General features: G+C 37.0%; 1 protein-coding gene and 1 long non-coding RNA gene across 2 annotated transcripts in view; one reads left to right on the forward strand and one right to left on the reverse strand.

The window, feature by feature from the left end:
• Positions 1–56: 56 nt before the first annotated feature.
• LOC138853480 (uncharacterized) lies at positions 57–14,467 on the forward strand. The gene is made up of 3 exons (XR_011392667.1): positions 57–808; positions 10,177–10,281; positions 14,337–14,467. It is a non-coding gene; the product is annotated as an uncharacterized lncRNA (long non-coding RNA).
• The window catches only part of LOC128696907 (uncharacterized), a 145,286-nt gene continuing 125,140 nt past the window's right edge, over positions 2,015–22,160 (reverse strand). The window contains exons 7-8 of the mRNA XM_053788339.2: positions 18,639–19,040; positions 2,015–18,022 (exon numbers count right to left, since the gene is read on the reverse strand). Of these exons, the coding sequence (XP_053644314.1) occupies positions 17,838–18,022; positions 18,639–19,040 (587 nt within the window). The 3' untranslated portion in view covers positions 2,015–17,837. The remainder of the gene's footprint in view (positions 18,023–18,638; positions 19,041–22,160) is intronic.

A 22,160-nucleotide genomic window follows, 5' to 3' on the forward strand; every position in this document is an offset into this window, starting at 1 on the left:
AAGACGAAGCAGTAAGAAAATTGAGTTAGAAAATGAGGATTATATTACATTTATGGGGAGCACTAAACCCTATGGGGTCATACAGCGCTTTGAGGAATGGAAGGTATTCAGGTTTGGTTCAGGGAAATATAGCATTAATCAAATTCCATAGATCAAGAGCCTCTCGCCAGCATAGCTGTATAGCCCTTGTGGCTTAGCGCTTCTTTTTTATTATAATAATAATAATAATACTCTCGCCAGCATCAAGGAACCTTTAAGGGGTAGAAAATGGTGAACCGTGAAGATGATTGACTCAGAAGGAATAATATTAAGAATAATAAAGATATTAAGTCCAAATGATGATGAAAATGAACAAAAATGGCTCAGATGATGACAACAGAATTAAGGTGTCTTATTTGATGCATAACATGAAGATGAGTAAGAGCATGGGGACTTGCACATATCAGTAAAACAGAGACTTTGTGGAAGAGCCGAGGAGTGATGCAAGAAGGCACCATTGGTAATTTGTGGGCACTGGTTGTCAGGAAATTCTGCTAATAATCCGGCATCTTCCGAGCCAAATTGGGGGGGGGGGGGGTTCAGCTTGAATTTGTAATTAGGAACCCATGTTAATGTCCCCTGCTGAAGAATTGGGACAGGAAATTTGGGAACCTCAAGAATTACGTGTGGATGGCGGAAAATGAGGCATATGACCATCACTCACAGGAAAGTGCACCATTAGTCCTTGCACTTAGATCTTTAGCTGGCCAGTGTAGGGTCTAGGTGTCAGGCAGGTGTTGTGGTGTGATCCGTCTACAGTAATTAAATGGTAAGTGGTAATACAAATTTTTTATTTTCTATTTTTTTTCTTGTGAATAAAAATTCAAAATGGAAAGGAAGCATAATATAAGAGGGGCCTGCAGAGATGACTAAAAGAGAAAATTATTTTAGTGCCAGGAATGTCTGCATTGTTTATTCTGGACCCTCTTGAAATTGGCATCTCTTGAAATTTTGAAATTGGCCAAATTACCGATTTCTGACCACTTTATTGGGTAGTTGAAATAGGTAAATGGGCAGTTTCTTGTACTCAGTTGACAGATAGAAGGAATACTAGTGAAATAGCTATGAGTTTGGTAGACTGAAACAATGGAATGGGCCAAAAATAGGGCATAAAGTGGGTGAAATTGCCCATGCATAAACATCACTGTTGGGCAAAGTGTATTCTAACCTAACCACTCTGTAATCCAGCAAAATCACTAATCTGGCACCCTACAGGTCCCGATGATGCCAGATTAGTGATGGCCAACCTGTAATACCTAGATGCAATTTGGATACTGCATGATTCAAGTGCAAGCACTGATTTCCTAAAACTGGTCTATTACGCTCTGGCTTATCCCTTGACCCCTCCATTCATACATCTTTTCCATGATGATGGCACACTTCCACCATGTAATACTGTTTGATCTATACAGGATTAATGCTTGTCTTGTGAGTATAATAATAATAATAATGACTGGTTCCAGACCTGAGAGGAAAAATATACAGTACAATAAAATGGTATTATACTTCAATCTATTTTTATTTTTAATCATATAGGGGTCACTATATGACCCCTATATGATTACTGCTTATTTCCATCATATATAATAATATGGTAGGGGAATGAGAGGTATTCAGGTTCACTTGAAGAAAGAGGAGGTCTGGTCCATTTCATTTGATCAAGAGTACCTCACCAGTTTTGAGCAATCTCCCTTGTGTAGTGAAATAGGTTATTATGGTACACATAATGTTAAGACATTTTATTGCTCATGGACCTTTCAAGAAGAGGGTTTTGGTTTGATGCTCTTGATCCATGAAATTGCAGTTAGCCTCCTCTTCCTTGTGATCAAACCTGATTGTCACCCATTACCTAGGTGTTGTTTGACCCCTGCTGGTTTAGCAGTTTCCCATGATTATAATAATAATAATAATAATATTCCTCAAGAATGGGAAAATGTCAACAAAATATTTACAATAGGGGTGAATAAGAGCAATATAACATTTGGTTACCTTTATTTACTTTATGTATACAGTTACCTACTGTATATATGAAATAATAAAAACAAGAGGACAAGGAATTTTTCAGAATCAAGAATTAGCATAGAGTTCACTTGGGCTCTCCTTTCTTGCTACCTATTAGTTTAATGTTATGCAGTGTAATCAGTTACATTAATTAGTGTAGCTGTTAGGCTTCACATGAGAGGCACACAATGCAGAGTATTTATTTCTCAATAAATAAAAGCAGTTATTTTTTATGAATCAATAGCACTGAATAACATGGCAAGTGAGAGAATGCATATGTACAAATTTTCCTTTTTCATATAGAGTATTTTGCACATTTTATAAAGATTTGAGGTATTTAGACACTAATTTATCTGTTCAGAAATATAATCGATTTAAAATAAGTGAATGAACTAAATTTCACTATAAATACCACTCTCTTAGCACTTTCTGTGATTATGATTAATAATAATAATAATGAATACCACTCCAATTATGTGAGTGGAAGAGCACATGATATCACATTAGATTCTCATTTCTTGCAGCAGATATATTCGTACCTAGGTCCTGGTGTACACCAGATATGACCATATGAGAATTCTTTGGATTAGTCAAGGAAAAGTTACCACTTACCATCATATTAATATGAAAATTGTATTTACATAAGAGACACTTTCATAATTCTTTACAATTTTTAAAATTGTGGCACTGCTTGATGAAGGATGTAGACTACAGTAATTGGTAAAACATGAAGTTTACATAACACTTCACACTAACTTATTACAGTATTTATTTAATTAATTCTTAAACAAATATTTACTATGTCTTTTCTCCAAAACTCTTGGATGATCACCTGAAAGCTGAAAGACATGTGGAGGTTGTAATTAGTAGCAGTAGAAGTATTGCTTAATAATGACCCTCATGGGTTTAGTGCATTTTTATAAATATAATACTTGCTTAGTGAGTTAATCATTGAACCCTTTTAATACCAACTCACCCTGTATTCATCAATAATTTATAAACATGCCCCAGAGCATTCATTTGCACTGGAATTATCTTACATTATAAGTAGATACAGTATCATGTTACAGTAAGTTCTCACTTAATATCATTTTGTTCAATGTTGTTTTATTATAAGAGTGATGCACTAGGATTAGTCTGCTCGAAATGCCCCGGAATAATAGTGGCTTTCTTTGTACTTAGCGAACCAAAATTGTAATTACACATTGTAACCTTTGCAAATAAATAAATATTTACCTTTATCTTTTTATCTTTTAAAATTGATTCCCGGCTAGGAGCCGCTGTGTATGGAGTTTGAACGTTCTTCCCATGTCTGTGTGGGTCCCAGTATATATATATATGTATAAATATATATATATATATATATGTGTGTGTGTGTGTGTGTGTACGTACTCACCTAATTGTGGTTGCAGGGGTCAAGACTCAGCTCCTGGCCCTGCTTCTTCACTGATCACTACTAGGTCCTCTCTCTCTCTCTCTGCTTCCAGAGCTTTGTCATACCTTGTCTTAAAGCTATGTATGGTTCCTGCCTCCACTACATCACTTGTTAGGCTATTCCACTTCCTGACGACTCTATGACTGAAGAAATACTTCCTAACATTCCTCTGACTTGTCTGAGTCTTCAGCTTCCAATTGTGACCCCTTGTTTCTGTGTCCCCTCTCTGGAACAACCTGTCTCTGTCTACCTTATCTATTCCACGCAGTATTTCGTATGTCGTTATCATGTCTCCCCTGACCCGCCTGTCCTCCAATGTCGTCAGTCCGATTTCCCTCAACCTTTCTTTGTAGGACATACCCATCGGTGTGTGTGTGCTCACCTAATTGTACTCACCTAATTGTGGTTGCAGGGGTCGAGACTCAGCTCCTGGCCCTGCCTCTTCACTGATTGCTACTAGGTCCTCTCTCTCTCTGCTTCCTGAGCTTTGTCATACCTTGTCTTAAAGCTGTGTATGGTTCCTGCCTTCACTACATCACTTGCTAGGCTATTCCACTTCCTAATGACTCTATGACTGAAGAAATACTTCCTAACATCCCTGTGACTCGTCTGAGTCTTCAGCTTCCAATTGTGACCTCTTGTTTCTGTGTCCCCTCTGTGGAACAACCTGACTCTGTCCACCTTATCTATTCCACGCAGTATTTTGTATGTCGTTATCATGTCTCCCCTGACCCTCCTGTCCTCCAGAGTCGTCAGTCCGATTTCCCTCAACCTTTCTTCGTAGGACATACCCCTGAACTCTGGAATTAACCTTGTTCCAAGCCTTTGCACTTTCTCTAATTTCTTGATGTGCTTGGCCAGGTGTGGGTTCCAAACTGGTGCTGCATACTCCAGTATGGGCCTGATGTACACAGTGTACAGTGTCTTGAATGATTCCTTACTAAGGTGTGTGTGTGTGTGTGTGTGTGTGTGTGTGTGTGTGTGTGTGTGTGTGTGTGTGTGTGTGTGTGTGTGTGTGTGTGTGTGTGTGTGTGTGTGTGTGTGTGTGCGCGCGCGTGTGTGTGTGTGTGTGTGTGTGTGTGTGTGTGTGTGTGTGTGTGTGTGTGTGTGTGTGTGTGTGTGTGTGTGTGTGTGTGTGTGTGTGTGTGTGTGTGCGTGCGTGCGTGCGTGTTGGCATGTGTGTGCATGTTGGCATGTGTGTGCATGTTGGCATGTGTGTGCATGTTGGCATGTGTGTGCATGTTGGCATGTGTGTGCATGTTGGCATGTGTGTGCATACTCACCGAATTGTGGTTGCAGGGGTTGAGCTCAGCTTCTGGCCCTTCCTCTTTTCTGACCACTACTGGGTCCTCCCTCTCCCTGCTTCATGAGCTTTATCATTCCTCATCTTAAAACTATGTATGGGTCCTGCCTCCACTACATCACTTGCCGGACTATTTCACTTCCTAACAACTCTGTGGCTGAAGAAATACCTCCTAACATCCCTTTGACTCATCTGAGTCTTCAACTTCCAATTGTGACCCCTTGTTTCTGTGTCCCATCTCTGGAACATCCTGTCTCTGTCCACCTTATCTCTTCCATTCAGTATTTTGTATGTCGTTATCATGTCTCCCCTGACCCTCCTGTCCTTCAGTGTCGTCAGACCAATTTCCCTTAACCTTTCTTCGTAGGACATTACCCTTAGCTCTGGAACCAGCCTTGTTGCAAACCTTTGCACTTTCTCTAATTTCTTGATGTGCTTGACCAGGTGTGGGTTCCAAACTGGTGCTGCGTACTCCAGTATGGGCCTGACGTACACAGTGTATAGAGTCTTGAACGACTGCGTGTGTGTGCACCCTGCCATATTATTGTTTATTTTTGAACTACATGGCAGTAGGAAGTGCTCCTTACAATTTTCACTTTTGCAAACATTTATTCCTTGATTTAGCCCTGTTTATATAAATTATCCTTTGGTAAAATTGGCTTCAGTATATGTCATCACAGTTTCCAAGAACCTGTCAGTGACATTAAGTGAGGACTTACTGTACTTTTGGTCATAAAAACATTGCAAGTGTACACAGAAGCCTGATCAGTTTTCAATATAACATGCAATGATGTAAGTGCATGTTGATTTATTAATTATTATGCATTATAATATAATTGTCAGTTATGTGTAATAAATGTACAGTATGGCCATTCAAACCTTAACAAAAGCATGGTGATATATACCATATATAAAAAATAGTCAAACCTTAAATAGTAAGAGTGTTACATTTCTAGACATTGACATACAGTATTAATTCAAATATTAATTGAACCAATAAATTAATGGTAAAGTAGGGGTTATGTTCTCTGAAAAATACTGTGCTATTTAACCTTATTAAAGGAAAGTCAAACTGCATCATGGCTTACTGCAAGGTTTGTATAAAAGTGAGCAGAGAAGGGTGATAACACATTGCCACACCTCACAGAAAATGAGAGGAAACACTCTTCTTAGCTCCCATGCATTGATCTTTATAGTCATATGTGAAAAAACTATTAATGGTTACATAAAAGAAAGAAAGATGCAGGCAAAGGAGAGCATGCCAAAATATGCTGTGAACATAATGCCATGATTCATACCTGTATCGTCACTCCCTCAAATGTGCTTGTCACTGGTTCTAAAAGATGAGTCAGATGTGAAAAACCTACCTCCAAGGACGTAAATGAGGAAATGCAAGAAAGAGAGGAAGAGAACATGCAGAATCATTGCATCATGCATATTATACTGCTAGTCACTGCTGTATCTTCCACTCCCTCCCACCACTTGAATAAAAAAAAAATGTTGGGAGAGGAGTTAGACATGAAGAGGCTACTTCTGCAGGCATGAGAAAGCAACTGCATACTCTAAGAGGGACATACTGATGATTTATCTGGAGGGAGGAGTACGTGAAGGTATAAAAGCCAACACATTGCTCCGTTTGCACTTTTATATGGGTATGCTTGTGAACCAGTTAATGATTTTTACATATATTATGCTGTAATTATGAAGCCAGGGCTGGTTGGAAGCATTATTCTACATCTCATCTGACTGACTTTATAGAATGTTTAATTAGTCACTAATGAGAGACTGCTTGTGGTAGGTGCAATAAATTTCTAAAGCTCCAATAAAGAACTGTTGCTGCCTCAAAAACTTGTATAAATATCAGGCTCATCAGTGACACGGTAAATGGCAACAGTGAACAATGGTATTGTAGTACAGTAGTGTAAATTCCAAAACAAAGCAGAATGAAAACAATGAGCTTAGATTTGACTGGTTGGTGGTTTTGAGTTGAGAGTTGTATCAGTCAAAGAACAAAGTGAATCTTATTGCAGCAGCTCTGGATACACTCTTAGATAAACCTGACCCAGTTTGCCCAAGTAGAGTAAAAATGTGTCTAGATTATAAATGAACATCTAAACAAAACTTGGTATTGGTAAAAGCATTTACTTCACTGACCCCCTCCGGATCAGTGAAGTAAAAATCTTGCAGTACTTGAAAGCTATTTATCCAAGGTGGATGCCTTGCATCCCATTCAAATTTTTATTAAGTTATAATAAAATACATAATTGTGAAATATTCATGCTTTTTTTTAGTTAACTATTTACACTATACAGTAGATCCCCCACTTATGACATTAATGTGTTTTTAAAAATTTATCGCAAGTCGATTGTAATTCAGAGCTTATTTTCCCATAGACACCTGATTCATAATCAGAGATGCATTCCTGAGCCATTATATTTCATATCTAATTTTATTTTTTTTCCTAAGAATATTTACTCAATATTTTCAATTTAGTATTGTTCCTCTTCACATAAGCAACACTCGGGTATCTTTATTGCTGAAATATTTTGTCTGCACAACAAGCTTCTTCAGTTGAATACAGAAAGCAGTAAAATTATGGAAGCAGTAGCAATAGTTTTCACATTATCAGTGTGTCACCCTCAGTGAGAGATGTTGGGAGAGGGAAGTGGTGGAATTCAAGTTTATTGGGAAGGGATTGTTGGGAAGGGGTTGGCTGGGAGGGGTGATGGGAAGGGTGTTGGTAGGAGGGTAAGGTTAAGTTGGAGAAGATAGGGAGGCACACTCCTAACCTGCTTTTCATGTCCAATAAGGAACCAACAGGGAGGTGAGCAGGGCAGTGTAAACATTGATGCTGCTTATAACTCTTCTGCCACTAATAGTTTTGGCCTCAGAAATTTTTACTTTTTTTTATAGAGCTACTGCAGTGAGGTTGGGATATAACATAGATAACATTTAGCTCTACAAAGTGGCTGAAGCAAAAAATATAAAGATTGTTTATATTTTTACTATATTTTTAATCCAATATTTTGGGGTGAATTTTACATATCCAGTAGCAACAGCAGTTAGGTGCTACCACAACTGAACCAAACAACTTAAATATTAAATCTTTATAAAACAAATATGAGCTCTCTGTATATACATAAAATGAACACAAACCTTAAGAAAATTAATGTATTTGGTAAAAAATTAACCAAGAAAAAATAATTTGGTACTGTATTTATAAATGAGCCTTAAGAAAATCAGTAATATTAAATTTGTAATTGTTGAACAATCTTGGCAGAACAAATGCAAGCTCACTATATATGCATAAAATGAGCAGAAATAAAATATGAATGCACTTAGCAAAAAACTAATTGAGAAAAAGTATTACTAATGCAATATAAAATATATCATTATTGTTTGTGTGTATTGGAAGAGTGAGTCCATGTTTCTAAGCGACTGATTAATTCCAAGGTGCCATTGTTGTAAAAAACAGAATGTCATTAAGTGAGAGACCTACGATACACAGGTTGATCATTGTGTGTTGGTGGTGCTCCAAAAAGTACAGTAACACACACAAAACAGAACCTTTGCACTGAAATTACACCACATGGATACTCCTATCATATTGTTATGGAACTAACCATGTTTATATGCAATGTAATTTAACATTTCCCTCAAAACAGTGTAGATCAACACTAACCTAACCTTGCAAAACTTTTTATAAAAAATAATACTGCTTAATTAACCTAATCTTCCTAACAATTTGTCGAGGTACATTTAACAATTTTACCTAGGAAAGGCATGCTATGGCATTCTACAAAGATTATCAGGTTACCCTGATCAACATATTTTGATCAGTTACCCTGGTCATTGGAGAATGCAAACTTCATTTCAGACACCCTTTCTAGTACCCTAGCATGCAAACTTTGCCCTCCTCTCTTCTAGTCCCAGCTTTGTTGCAGACATTCTTTCTGCTTTCCTAATCCTTTCAGCCAATGCTCATCTCTTAACACTGCCATCTCTCCTTCCTGCTGCCCCTCCATCTCTTTTTCCCTCTGCCGTATAGTACTGTATGACCCATATGAGTTTAGCTCTTTCTATGAATAATAATTTACCTGAGACCTCATCTTCAAGTGATGCACCTTTTCCTGTGTGCAAAATTGAGAGGAACCCAGCATATTTAATACCATTCTACACACATTTTTACTAACTCTTCCAATAAAATATAGTATGTTGTACATAGGTAGGTATGGACCCTCTTGGGTCCACACCTACCTATGATTGTTTTACACACATTGAAGTTTTGATTAACGATAATACTGACGATACTGTGATGCTTTTTAGGTAGTCAATCAAATAAGCTCAGCTACCCTACAAGGAGATTTTTTTTTTTTTTTTGTAAATTTTCTCTTGTATGTATAATATATCTACCTTCTGTATATTTTTTTAATTGAAATATTGTACAAATTTATAATTTTCATTAAACCTAATCTTGCTAAAATTAACATATACTATAACTTAATCTTACCCACCCTCAGGGGCATCGTAAGGGGGGGGGTGCCCCGGGTGACGCCATTTAGGAGGTGACACCATAGAGCCTCTAAAGAAGGTAACACTAATGACCAAAACCATGTTGCAGTAACATAAGAGAAAAATCCTTCATTTCTATATAGCCTATTATAAGATTACAGAGTACAAATAGGCGTATATAGAGAAAATCATTGATTTTGATGATGTGATAGATAATTTTGCAGGACTGAAGACAAGGAAATGAAATATCAGATTCAATGAGATGTTACCTGTACTCAGGGTCAAATTGGAACTAGTGTTTTTCTTTATTTTTCAAGATTTTTTTTTTTTTGTTCATTGTTGAAGATGAATAAATGTAAGATCTGTTGCCTATACTCAAAGTGGTATTTGAGTCTGTTTCCTCAATTGCTATAATTATTTATTTTATCATTAATAAAGTTTGGTTTATGGCCTTTAAACGTTCTCATTGCTAACATTAGTCACTGGGCATTCAGCAGTGATGTAACTGGAGTTTACTCCCCCTATCCCCCTGCCCTTGGATTTCATGGGGGTGACACCAAAGATACCACCCCGGGTGACACCAAAGATGCCACTCCGGGTGACACCAAAGATTCCGCCCCGGGTGACACCTACCCTAGCGACGCCTCTGCCCACCCTATCTTAGTTGAGTCTATATGTACTTAATAACAATATTTAATAGTTGTTGCAGTTTGGAGGATCATTTGAATTATGATGTCTGAGCTTTTGAGAAAAATAGCTATTGAATGAACAATGGTAAATGTTACCCTACCTAGGTGGGAAACTGCTGATAAAAAATATTTAACATCAATACTGTAAAATATACCTAATTCTGTGATGTTCAGACTGGCATTGCACTTCCTTGCAGGAGCTGGCACTTCAAAGGAAGAGTAAGGATGTTGCAGTTCAAAGGGTCATCGGAGCTATGATATCATCATACTTCTTTGGCAAGATGGTGATTGAATGAATGACAGTGAGTGTGTTTTTACCTCTTTTATGGGTCACCCTACCTCAATGAGATGATCTACCTTTTGCGCAACTGAATATTACACTATTATAACTTCAAAATCTTTTCACTTTTACACTGTTGCCAAAATATATATATAAATTTTAAAGTTGTTTACCCTTCTATCATTACCATTTACTTTACTCATAAGCCACAACTATCTTCACATCTGTGTAATTTTTTTAGTTTCTTAATCATTGTATTAAATGTCAAATAATGTAAAAAACTTATTTAAGATCACATTTTATTTGGCTGAAATTTATTTCTTATTGTTATACCCCATGCTTTTGTTTTTATCTTCTCTCATGTTTGTTATATTCATTAGAATTACTTTTATTATATGTCTTTCTTTAATGTCTGTGTATATGTATATACAGCCTCTCCTCACTTAGCGACATACTCATTTACCAACGCCTCGGACTTACGATGGGCTCGCTGACCAGTATGCGTACCTGAATAATGTATATTAGATCTGATTTCCTCTATTCTGTTTATTACAATGTACAGTACACTGCTGTATAAACATTTAAAAATATACCAGAAATGTTATAAGTGGTGCAAAGGTGACATTAAAACAATATAAAAAATGTTTCGACACAAACTCGCTACCATTATAGTATGCTCCTCACTTAGTGACGAATTCATTTAACGATGTGGTCTTAGGAACGGAACAGTTCCGTCGTTAAGTGAGGAGAGGCTGTATATACATTGTGCTTTATGTATATTATGTTCTAGTAGTCTAGGGTTTTAATTTTCCTAAAATGTTCAGCATAATCGGGGACTTTCCATGGGCACTATCAAATGTCATCCACTCTTGTAAAACTATGTATTGTATCTTGTAGAAATACCATTTTGTTTATTTGTTTAGTCCTAGTTTAAGTTGGCCTGAAGTGCTGTACATATGTGTTCCATAAAATTATAGCACTTTTGTATAATTTTCTTCGAAAAAGAGAAGTACCATTAGTGTTACAATAAATTTAAAGTTGGCATGTTTGGCAAAATGGTCATTATTTTGTAAGCCAAGATTGCACCCTCTGCCTAAAAGCACAATACAGTGACTGTTATACAATAACACCAGTATTCTCTTCGAATAAAATATCTTCACTCCATGACTTCCACTTATTACTAATTAATATCGTTTGTGGATGCCCAATACAAATTACATCATGCCTCCCTAAACCTATAAAAATTGTATCACTGATCTACATGGTAAACAGTTCCCTCACATGACCACAGAATAACATAATAAATAGTTGAAGACTTAAGATTTGACTCGTATATTCAACATCACTTGCATACTTGTACTTGTTAGCAACTTATCACATATATCATATTGAGAGGGAGATATTATATTACAGTACAGTACATAGATGCACCCTAACACTACAATATTTTCTCATGGTATAATGTAATGTCTCTTTTTCCACTTTGAGAAATAATGCATAAAATTTAAATATAGTATGTATATATGTACTCAAAAATTAAGGCCAAAATTGTTAAAAGCATATGATCACAGCTATATGACCGATTTGGATTTAGCATTTTCTTGTAAATATGCAGTAACAATAATAATAATAATGAAAATATATTATGGCATTAGATGTGCATCAGTCTAACCAGTGAATTATCTTGGAAGATCACCTCAATATTTTAAAGCACCATTTGCATATAACAGCTGTTTGATTCCAAGCATGTTAGTTGCCTCACGGGAGGTTCTTTAATACCAGTGATGGGCTCTTGATCCAAGGAACTGGACCTCTTCTCCCCTTCCTTGTATCAAACCTGAATGCCTCCCATTTCACTAGGCCCTGTAAGATCCCTTTGGGTTTAACACTCCCCATGAGTGTATTAATAATAATAATAATAATGGTATACAGGTTGGCTATCACTAATCTGGTTCCATCAGTAATCCGGCACTAATTTCGGCTAGCATAATTTCAAATTATCCAGGTCGCCTCACCAACCTGCTACTACCTGCTGCATACTTGCAAACACAGGCTAGGTATTCCAATTTGTTTTTCTCCATTTATTGTTATAACCTGCTCACTTTAACCCCAGCCATGGGTCCAACGAATAAAGGAAATGCTTCTCGCTGTGTAAAGTGCAAACACTGTACATTGTCCATGAAATATAAGGTTGAACTTCTGAAAAAACTCGACAGCAGTGTGTCTGCGAGAAGCACATGTGAATTATATAGTGCTGGCTCTTTGAAAGTTTATGACATAAAGAAACAAAGAAAGATTACTCAGTTTCTTTGCTAACAGTGATTCACAGAAACAGTTGTGTAAAAGGAAAACCATGAAGGAAGAAAAAAGTTTGGGACTAGATCAAGTTCTGATGAAGTGGTTTAGGCTACATATCAGTGAAGGTGTTGAGTTGTAAATTTCAGCTCTTCACTTTGGAAGCGGCAGTGATGAACTTTTTTTGTCTAAGTCAAATTGGTTAACTTTATTAACCCATTCATTGTTGGTCCCATTGTATCACACCTTTGAATCTACTGTTGGTCCTGTAGTATGACGACATGAGCTCAGCTCACTCATATAAGCAGTGACCTGTAAATCTGGGTCTAGATATGAGAGAATACGTCCATGTGGTAAGTGTGCACTATATAAGAAAATCCTGCATTATGTAGTGCATATTGAGGAAAAACTTCGACCGTGGCGTATTTTCACGTATTTTCATATGGTTTTTATGGTTGTATTCTCGGTTTTCTGGCCTCATTTGATAGAATGGAAGATATATTACAAAAATAGAGATCATTTTTATTGTTTTCAGAAGGGAAAGTACATTGAAATTGATCTCGAAATACTGGAAATGTTTGATTTTTGATGTTCAAGAGTAAATAAATCACGTCACTCGTCCAATATGTGTCCAACTGGCCAGTCAAATACGAAGTCACGAACGGGTTGACATTATTTATACAATTATTACAATAATGCAGTAGTCTGCATAACAGTAAGTCTTCTATTTTTTGTGTGAATAAAAATTCAGAATGGAAAGCAAGCGTGATATAAGAGGGGCCTGGAGACGTGACTAATGAACAGAGAAAATGTTATTTTAGTGCCAGGAATGTCTGCATTACTTATTCTAGACACTATTTTGAAACTGGCACCTCCTGCAATTTGTGTGAAATTGGCCAAATTACCGATTTCTTATTACTTTATTGGGCAGTTGAAATAGGTAAATGGCTGGTTTCTTATACTTAATTGATAGAATAGAAGGAATACTAGCGAAATAGCTGAGTTTGGTTAACTAGACAATGGAATTGGCCAAAAATAGGGCGTAAAGTGAGTGAAATGGCCGATGTATAAACACCGCCGAGACCGCTAACTTTGCGAGAGCATATTTCCATCAGTGATAGGGTTAACCAACTTGTACTGATTTACGGGGTATTTTAAAGGTAGCACAAGGTGGTTAACTGTTGGGGTAAATGTATTCTAACTTAACCACTCTGTAATCTGACAAAATCACTAATCCAGCACCCTACAGGTCCTGATGATGCCGGATTAGTGATAGTCAACCTGTATTAGTCGTAATATTACCCTAACTGCTGTGTAATTCTGCATGAAATTTATTATTTGAAATCCATTGTAATGAACTACTTACAGCCAAATAACAAAGTTGTTTAAATTTGAAATACATTTAAATATTGCAGTGTTTCAGTGGTGTGTTACAAAACATGCTCTCCCATTACATTTGAAATTGTGACTAGCTTATTATGTACAATATAACATGACTTGCAGATATATCTAAGACGAAATACTATGAGTGTCTGGAAGAAAGTGTATCAGGAAAAATATAAAGACCAGCACATTACAATGCAGAAGATGACTGAATATTATTATGTAACCTTGTTGATTTTATTTTAACATGACTTACAAAATATAAATGACATCATTTTGTATACTAAGTCATCTCTATTTTATTTTTAATTATTAATAATAATATGTATTAAATTATTGCTTCATCCATGCTTATTGATTCATCTGCAATCAAGCTGGAATCTTCTGCTTGAATTTCAGGTCTCCTGCTGCATACAAGTAAGAAACACCAAATCAAGTTTACTGAAAAAAATAATTAAATGTCCTCAAAAGACAACTTATCATGAGTAACATTTGTAAAATGCAATTACAGTACTCCTTATAATTCTTTATCATGTCCACACCCACAAAAGTGACTAGTTTTTAACAGAGAATACCTGTACATTTTGTACAGTAGATTTTACTTTTCAGCAGTTTCAAGAATTTATTTATTAATACTAAAGTACAGTAAATTGAAACTTTGTTATTCACTGGAGCTTACAGTCCTCCTACAAGTTCAACAAAAATCAAATTTGCAAGTAACACTTGTGAGCTATGGATAAAAAAAAAAGCCTGAATACATTGTTTAAAAGTTATATCTTATACAATAATTATTAATAAATTATAAAACAATAAATCTTATCAAATATTGGTCACATTGCTTTTTGTCATCTTTTTACTCAACAATGCTAATGAAAACTATAGTTTCATCTACATCTATGTTGTGTAGCCAGCTTCTCCACTTAATTTCCAGCAAAATACAGTGATATACATCTTGGAATAAAATCATCATACACTGTGTGTTCACGTGGGAAGAATGCACCAAATAATGACAGCTGCCTTTATTTTTCAACTGTAATGCTTCATATCCATGGTTTATAACCAGTTTTTACAAACAGTTCCAGCAAAATAAAATGATGCATTACTGAAATAATTTTCTGCAAAAAATGTGAGTGGCAGCTACCACTTGTGCTGCCAATTAGCTGATGATTTGCTTCACAATGAGACTGCTGTGTCATAAAAGGTGTGTACTAATGTCCTCCTTTCCCCAACCCATGTATTGTATTTTTCTCTTACAATAAATGAGTAAACAAGGTAGGGTGGCCCATAAAACAAGAGGAAATGTAGTCATTGTCAGACACTCAATCTCTGTCTTGCCAGAAGTGTGAAGACATCACATATGAAATATTTTTTCTTTCACACACGGATTTAGAAAAGGCATATTATAAGGTGGAGAGAGGAGCAATGTGATAAATGTATGTAATAAATGGTTGGTTACTAAAAACAAGAGGTTTCGTGTAGATAGTGAGGCTTAGGTTTAGGTATGAGGGAAGAGAAAGGGAAGGAACAGAGAAAGAGAGAGTGGAGGCAAATGCTTTTATGACTTGACATGCTGTTGAAGTGTAAGCAAGGTAACAGTTTTGAAGGGATTTGGGGTAAACTGGTTAACCAAACTTTAGTCCCGGTGTGGGAAGTACATTGCCTGCACTCTGTAGCACACTTATGGTAAGACAGTAACTAAATGAGAGATGGTGAAAGTGTTCCCTCTTTTAAGGATTAAGCTGCCTTGGTGGGAGATGGGTGTGTTAAAAAAAAAAGTGTACGTTTTGACTGCTGCACATGCTGCCTTTCTCTAGACTGGAACCAGAAGGAATTGGGCAGATTCACAGGTCATTCAACAGGACTCTGCTCCCCAGTCATATTAACATACAAATACAAGAGGCAAATAACAAAGTTTCAATATACAGCAAATACAAGTTGAGAGGTTTACAAAAAATATATATACACTGTATAATTTTCAGTAAACAAAAAAAAAAAAAAGTATTGTCTTTGCAGGTAGGTAGATTAGTATGCCTTATGACTACTGTATTTGATGATCTTCCTTCTGGCTGTTTTACTGTAGACAAGTTTGACTACAAAAATCAGCAGTTTGGTAATAGGGGGTAACTACTATTTTCTGTATATTACCAGTAGGTGCTTAAAATACTGTTAAAAATGCACTATAGCAGAAGAGAAACTTTTACTGAGACAATGTTTTGCTTGGAGACCAAGTTTTCCAAGTCTTTAGAAAGTATATGCACTAGCTCTAACAAGGTTAATGCCAGGTGTGAGGAGAATGCAGATATCTAAATCATCCCATGTAGTAGTTGCAATAAGGTATATGTAAATGAGATAGGTAACTGAGACAGATAGGGATTTGTCCACAGGAATAATATGAAGACAAATATGCTTGCTGCACCAGTAACACCAACAATTCCTGTGCTTGCAACATAACACAGCTTCACACTACATGGATTAGTCCAGGGCGAGTATGGTCATCCATGATAGACAGGAACAGAAGAAAATGCCTGCAATTAGTACTCATTCATACCACAGACACCATCACCCAGAACCAGTGAAATTTCCAGTTGGCAGGACCCTGGGCATTGCCCTCCTGACCTGAGGTAGTAAGGTTTATACCTCATCTCCTTGTCACCTGCTCGTCTGAGAATACACAAGCATGCTTACCATAATGACTTGAAAAAGTTTGGTCTCAAAGCAAAACATTGTCTTAATAAAGGTTCTATTCTAACAGAGTAAACCCTCGATGAAATGGATTAACGGGGGGATTGTCTGAGTGCCTGTTAAATCAGAATAGTTGAAAAATAGCAAAAAACACTTAAATAATCTACACACTTTATATATATACCACAATAAACACTGAAAATAAAAAAAAAGTTAAAAGTACAACTTACCTAGTGGATTTTGCCCATTATTTCCAAGTTCATTATATCAAGGTCCATTGTTATATCGAGGATTTACTGCAGTTTCTTTTTATCAGCTTGTTTGTTAGTTTTATAACCTCTTCCCCTACTTAAATATTAGCATACAGTAAATTATTGATGAATCATTTTCTACCCATGAAATGCATCCTGTAAACTGCAAAATTAAGGTATCTCTCTTATTGCTTATAAAACACTTCTTGCTATACATCATAAATTTAACGTAACTCTTGAGACTTAACTATACTGTATACACTATTTCACATTTTGGTATAATCTACCATTTTAAATTGTTACAAAAAATAAGACTGCAAGAATAAAGCACTTGTAAAATTTCAAATAAGAAGGGTATTATGGACTGATTGCACTATAGTGTATTAGAAAATGCAATATATACTTTTACATCAGAGAAAGGTGTTACATAAATGTACATAACGAAGTTATTTTCATAAAACATACAAGAAATTTATTAAGGTTTAAAATGCATGTTCAGTTCTGCTAGATGGATACAAATAAATCATTAGTTACTCCTTTTCCATTGGTTATCTTAGTCTATGAAATCTCATATCATTCAAAATGTTCTCTTTGCAACTATAAGACCTTTAAGAGGGTGCCATAATGCTCATGAAGGGCTTTTGATCCAAGGAATCAAAGCTATCCTCCCATTCATGGATCAAACTGATTACCCCCCACCCTTCTCATTCCCAAAGCACTGTAAGGCCCTTATAGGTTGAGCACTTCCTCATAAATAATTATAAAATAATAATAATAATAATAGTAAAAATAATAACAAAACAGCACTGCAACTATTAAACCAAGAAAAAGACAGTGGATGCTGCTTAATTGGGACAATGAAAACATTGAGGCAGTGTGATGAGCACTTATAGATTTTGTAAGGTACAATAAAGCTTTAAATTAATCTTACACAGAATATGTTTATTTAATTATTTTCCTTGGAGGCCTAATGATTAAAGAGGCCCGAGTGTCGGAAGAAGCCCAAGTTAGACCGTGAACGTGGGCCTAAAGAACGCTCTGGAGTGAGTGAGGTTGAATGTGCACGTGGACGGGTGGGAGCAGCCCCTGGACAAGGACTAGTGTCAACTTCATTTCCCATGAGTGGGACATCACTGCTAGATCTTCTGTCACCTAACAGGAAAGTAATTATGCACTGATATATTAATAACATTCTGCAAATCATAAATTTCAACAATTACAATGCAATAGCTTGTTTAGTCTATAATTTGTTGTAAAGGACTTGTAAATCAATAAATTTCCACATAGTGAGTCTATTTTATAAAAATGTTGCAGTCAGTGAAATTTACACATTATGACTGTTTATCTTATACAAATGTTGCAATCAATACCTGCTTACACTGAATGAATCAATTTGGAATACCTTCAGTAAACACATCAGCATAAGACAACAAAAAGGAAGAAACATTAAAAGATAAAAAACTGAGAAGAAAAGTGGTGCCAAAATGACACAAGGAAATATTTGTTCACAAATATAACTGTAGACTACTGGAATAGAATAAAATTTGCAGTAAATGCTACAACCACAAGAATATCTTAAGAAATTATATTTGATGATGGTGGGACACCACAAGAATAGCTTTTTTCTTGCACTATATCTACAAATAGCCTTCTAAATTTTTTTAATTTGAGATTTAAGGAGATTGTAGGCCTAAATTTTACAATGATTTTTTACATGCACCTAGTTAAATACAAAATAGAAAAGTTATATCTTATGGATTAAGCATACCTTCACTCTTTGATGGTGATGTTCTAGTAGATGTTGGAAGTCGAGAGCCTTCAGGGGACAGCAATGAAGGAATGGCCTCTACACTCTCCATTAGGTCCAATAAAGGATTACGGGGCTCAAGGCAGAGTGATGCTCGAGTTCGTGCCAAGTCACGAGGTTCTACACATATAGAATGTCTATTCTTCTGTTTTCTAGCAAGATCCTGAGTCTGGTCCCTGGGCTCAAGACAAACTGAATGTCGCATCTTTGCACTGGCTGGCATTTCACGGGTACCTTCATACAGTGAGAGCCTTGACCTCGGAGCATCACCCAAAACAGGACGCAGAGGAGATGATGGACGGGGCCAAGCACAAGAGCCTCGAAGTGAAGGTGAAGAGGCCAATGATGAAGATCCACCTGACCCTGAATTATATTTTTGTACATAACATTGAGTGAGATTTGTATTACAAGGTAAAGTATTTTTTTTTATATTACACATCAGCCGATTCCCACCAAGGCAGGTTGGCTTGAAAAAGAAAAACTTTCATCATCATTCACTCCATCAGTCTTGCCAGAGGCACGCTTACACTACAGTTATAAAACTGCAACATTAATACCCCTGCTTCAGAGTGCAGGCACTGTACTTCCCATCTCCAGGACTCAAGTCCGGCCTGCCGGTTTCCCTGAATCCCTTCATAAATGTTACCTTGCTCACACTCCAATAGCATGTCAAGCCCTAAAAACCATTTGTCTCCATTCATTCCTATCCAACTTGCTCACGGATGCTTCCTGGAAGTCCAAGCCCCTCGCACACAAAACCTCTTTTACCCCCTCCTTCCAACCTTCCCTAGGCCAACCCCTACCCCGCCTTCCCTCCACTACAGATTTATATACTCTCGAAGTCATTTTATTTTGTTCCATCCTCTCTACATGTCTGAACCATCTCAGTAACCCCTCCTCAGTCCTCTGGATAAGTTTTGGTAATCCTGCACCTCCTAATCCCCAAACTACATTAAGTATGTACACAATAATAATAATATAAACCAAAAAGGGTCATACAGCACTGCAGGGTGGAATGTGCAAAGGAAGGAATATGCAAAGGTCAGAAACCAGTGTGTGGTAGGAGTTAGCGAGGGTTTACCTGGAGAGGGTTTTGGGGGTCAACGCCCCCGCAGCCTGGTCTGAGACCAGGCCTCATGGTGGATCAGGGCCTAATCAACCAGGGTAGTGGGGAGGGAAAATATAATCAAAGTGATGTAGTAATAAGTTGGTTTCTGATAAAAGTCAAAGAAAGAGTATGCATCAAAGGTGGGACTTCCAGTGAGGAGGTCAGGTAAGGTGTGATAAGGCAGTGAAGGCATTGGATGTAAATTCTGCAATCCTGCAGACAGATAGGACAATCTATTAAGAGATGCTGAACTAATAACTCAACATGGCAATCCTCATAGAATGGTGCCAAGCATTTTTCCATATGCTACTTGTGACATGTGTGTCCAATATGTAGGCAGGAGAGTGTAGTCTCCCAAATACAACAGCAATGGTAAGATGGCCAGAAATCCAAACATGGTTTGACAAAATGCAATTTATTGTGGGCCAACTCAGACCACCTTTATTGCCAGTAGTTGCCAAGTTGTTGAGAGATTACTGCAAAATAGTCTGAGAAAGAAGACCCCTGTATGAAATGAGGAGGTCATGAACTGCTGACTGAGTACTGAAGTCTGCCTGCTCATTGCCCTGAACATCTATGTGTCCAGGGACCCAACAGAAAACAATGTCTTTGTGTTTATTAGAAACATGACTTAACCAAAGTTATATAATACATAAAATGATTGGATGAGGGAAACTGAATTTCTGGATAGCCTGTAATGCATATAGGAGTCTGCCACTACTACAAATGTTGAGATAGGCATGGATGAAATATACAGTGGACCCCCGCATAACGATCACCTCCGAATGCGACCAATTATGTAAGTGTATTTATGTAAGTGCGTTTGTACGTGTATGTTTGGGGGTCTGAAATAGACTAATCTACTTCACAATATTCCTTATGGGAACAAATTCGGTCAGTACTGGCACCCTGCCTCGGTGGGAGACGGCCGACTTGTTGAAAAAAAAAAAAAAATATGTATATATATATATATATATACCGAGGCAGGGTGACCCAAAAAAGAAAGAAAATCCCCAAAAAGAAAATGCTTTCATCATCATTCAACACTTTCACCACACTCACACATTATCACTGTTTTTGCAGAGGTGCTCAGAATACAACAGTTTAGAAGCATATACGTATAAAGATACACAACATATCCCTCCAAACTGCCAATATCCCAAACCCCTCCTTTAAAGTGCAGGCATTGTACTTCCCATTTCCAGGACTCAAGTCCGACTATATGAAAATAACCGGTTTCCCTGAATCCCTTCACTAAATATTACCCTGCTCACACTCCAACAGATCGTCAGGTCCCAAGTACCATTCGTCTCCATTCACTCCTATCTAACACGCTCACACACGCTTGCTGGAAATCCAAGCCCCTCGCCCACAAAACCTCCTTTACCCCCTCTCTCCAACCCTTTTGAGGACGACCCCTACCTCGCCTTCCTTCCCCTATAGATTTATATGCTTTCCATGTCATTCTACTTTGATTCATTCTCTCTAAATGACCAAACCACCTCAACAACCCCTCTTCTGCCCTCTGACTAATACTTTTATTAACTCCACACCTTTTCCTAATTTCCACACTCCGAATTTTCTGCATAATATTTACACCACACACTGCCCTTAGACAGGACATCTCCATATATATATATATGGAGAAGGAGGGGTGTTAATGTTGCAGTTTAAAAACTGTAGTGTAAAGCACCCTTCTGGCAAGACAGTGATGGAGTGAATAATGGTGAAAGTTTTTCTTTTTCGGGCCACCCTGCCTTGGTAGGAATCGGCCACTGTGATAATAAAAAATAAATAAAAATAACATGTATATATATTTTTTAGCATCAGCCATTTCCAAACACCAAGGCAGTGCTGACCCAAAGAAGAAAAACACATTTACCATCATTTATTATTTACCTGTGACATATTTGTGACCAGTTATGAGAGGTGTACCCTTGTAGCCCAGCCTCAGTTTAGGCCTCTTTCTTGAGTGCTTCGACAACCAGGCTGTTTGTGGTAGCAACATGAAGGTATGCACAGCCATCACAATCCAGCTGATAAACAGTCCAGTTTTCTCTTGTAAACCTCTACCTTCATTCCAGCATTATTTCTGATTTCTACTGGTAACAGGTTGAAATCTTTTTGGCCATGGATATTGACACAAAGTTCTCTAATTGTACCCATGGCACTCTTGCTTTACACTGCAGATTAGAGACCAGGCCCTCAGGTACTGAATCTTCCAATTTAAGTATATTATCATGTATCTCTCTCTCTCTCTCTTTGTGCAAGAGAGAACAATCCATATGGTTCGAAGCATTCAAAGAAATTTAAATGTTTTACTGACTTTATGTGGGCAGTCCATAACCTCTGTAAATTTTCAAGCTCTGATATCT

Source organism: Cherax quadricarinatus, chromosome 31 (genome assembly GCF_038502225.1).
Source record: "Cherax quadricarinatus isolate ZL_2023a chromosome 31, ASM3850222v1, whole genome shotgun sequence".
Lineage (NCBI taxonomy): Eukaryota > Metazoa > Arthropoda > Malacostraca > Decapoda > Parastacidae > Cherax > Cherax quadricarinatus.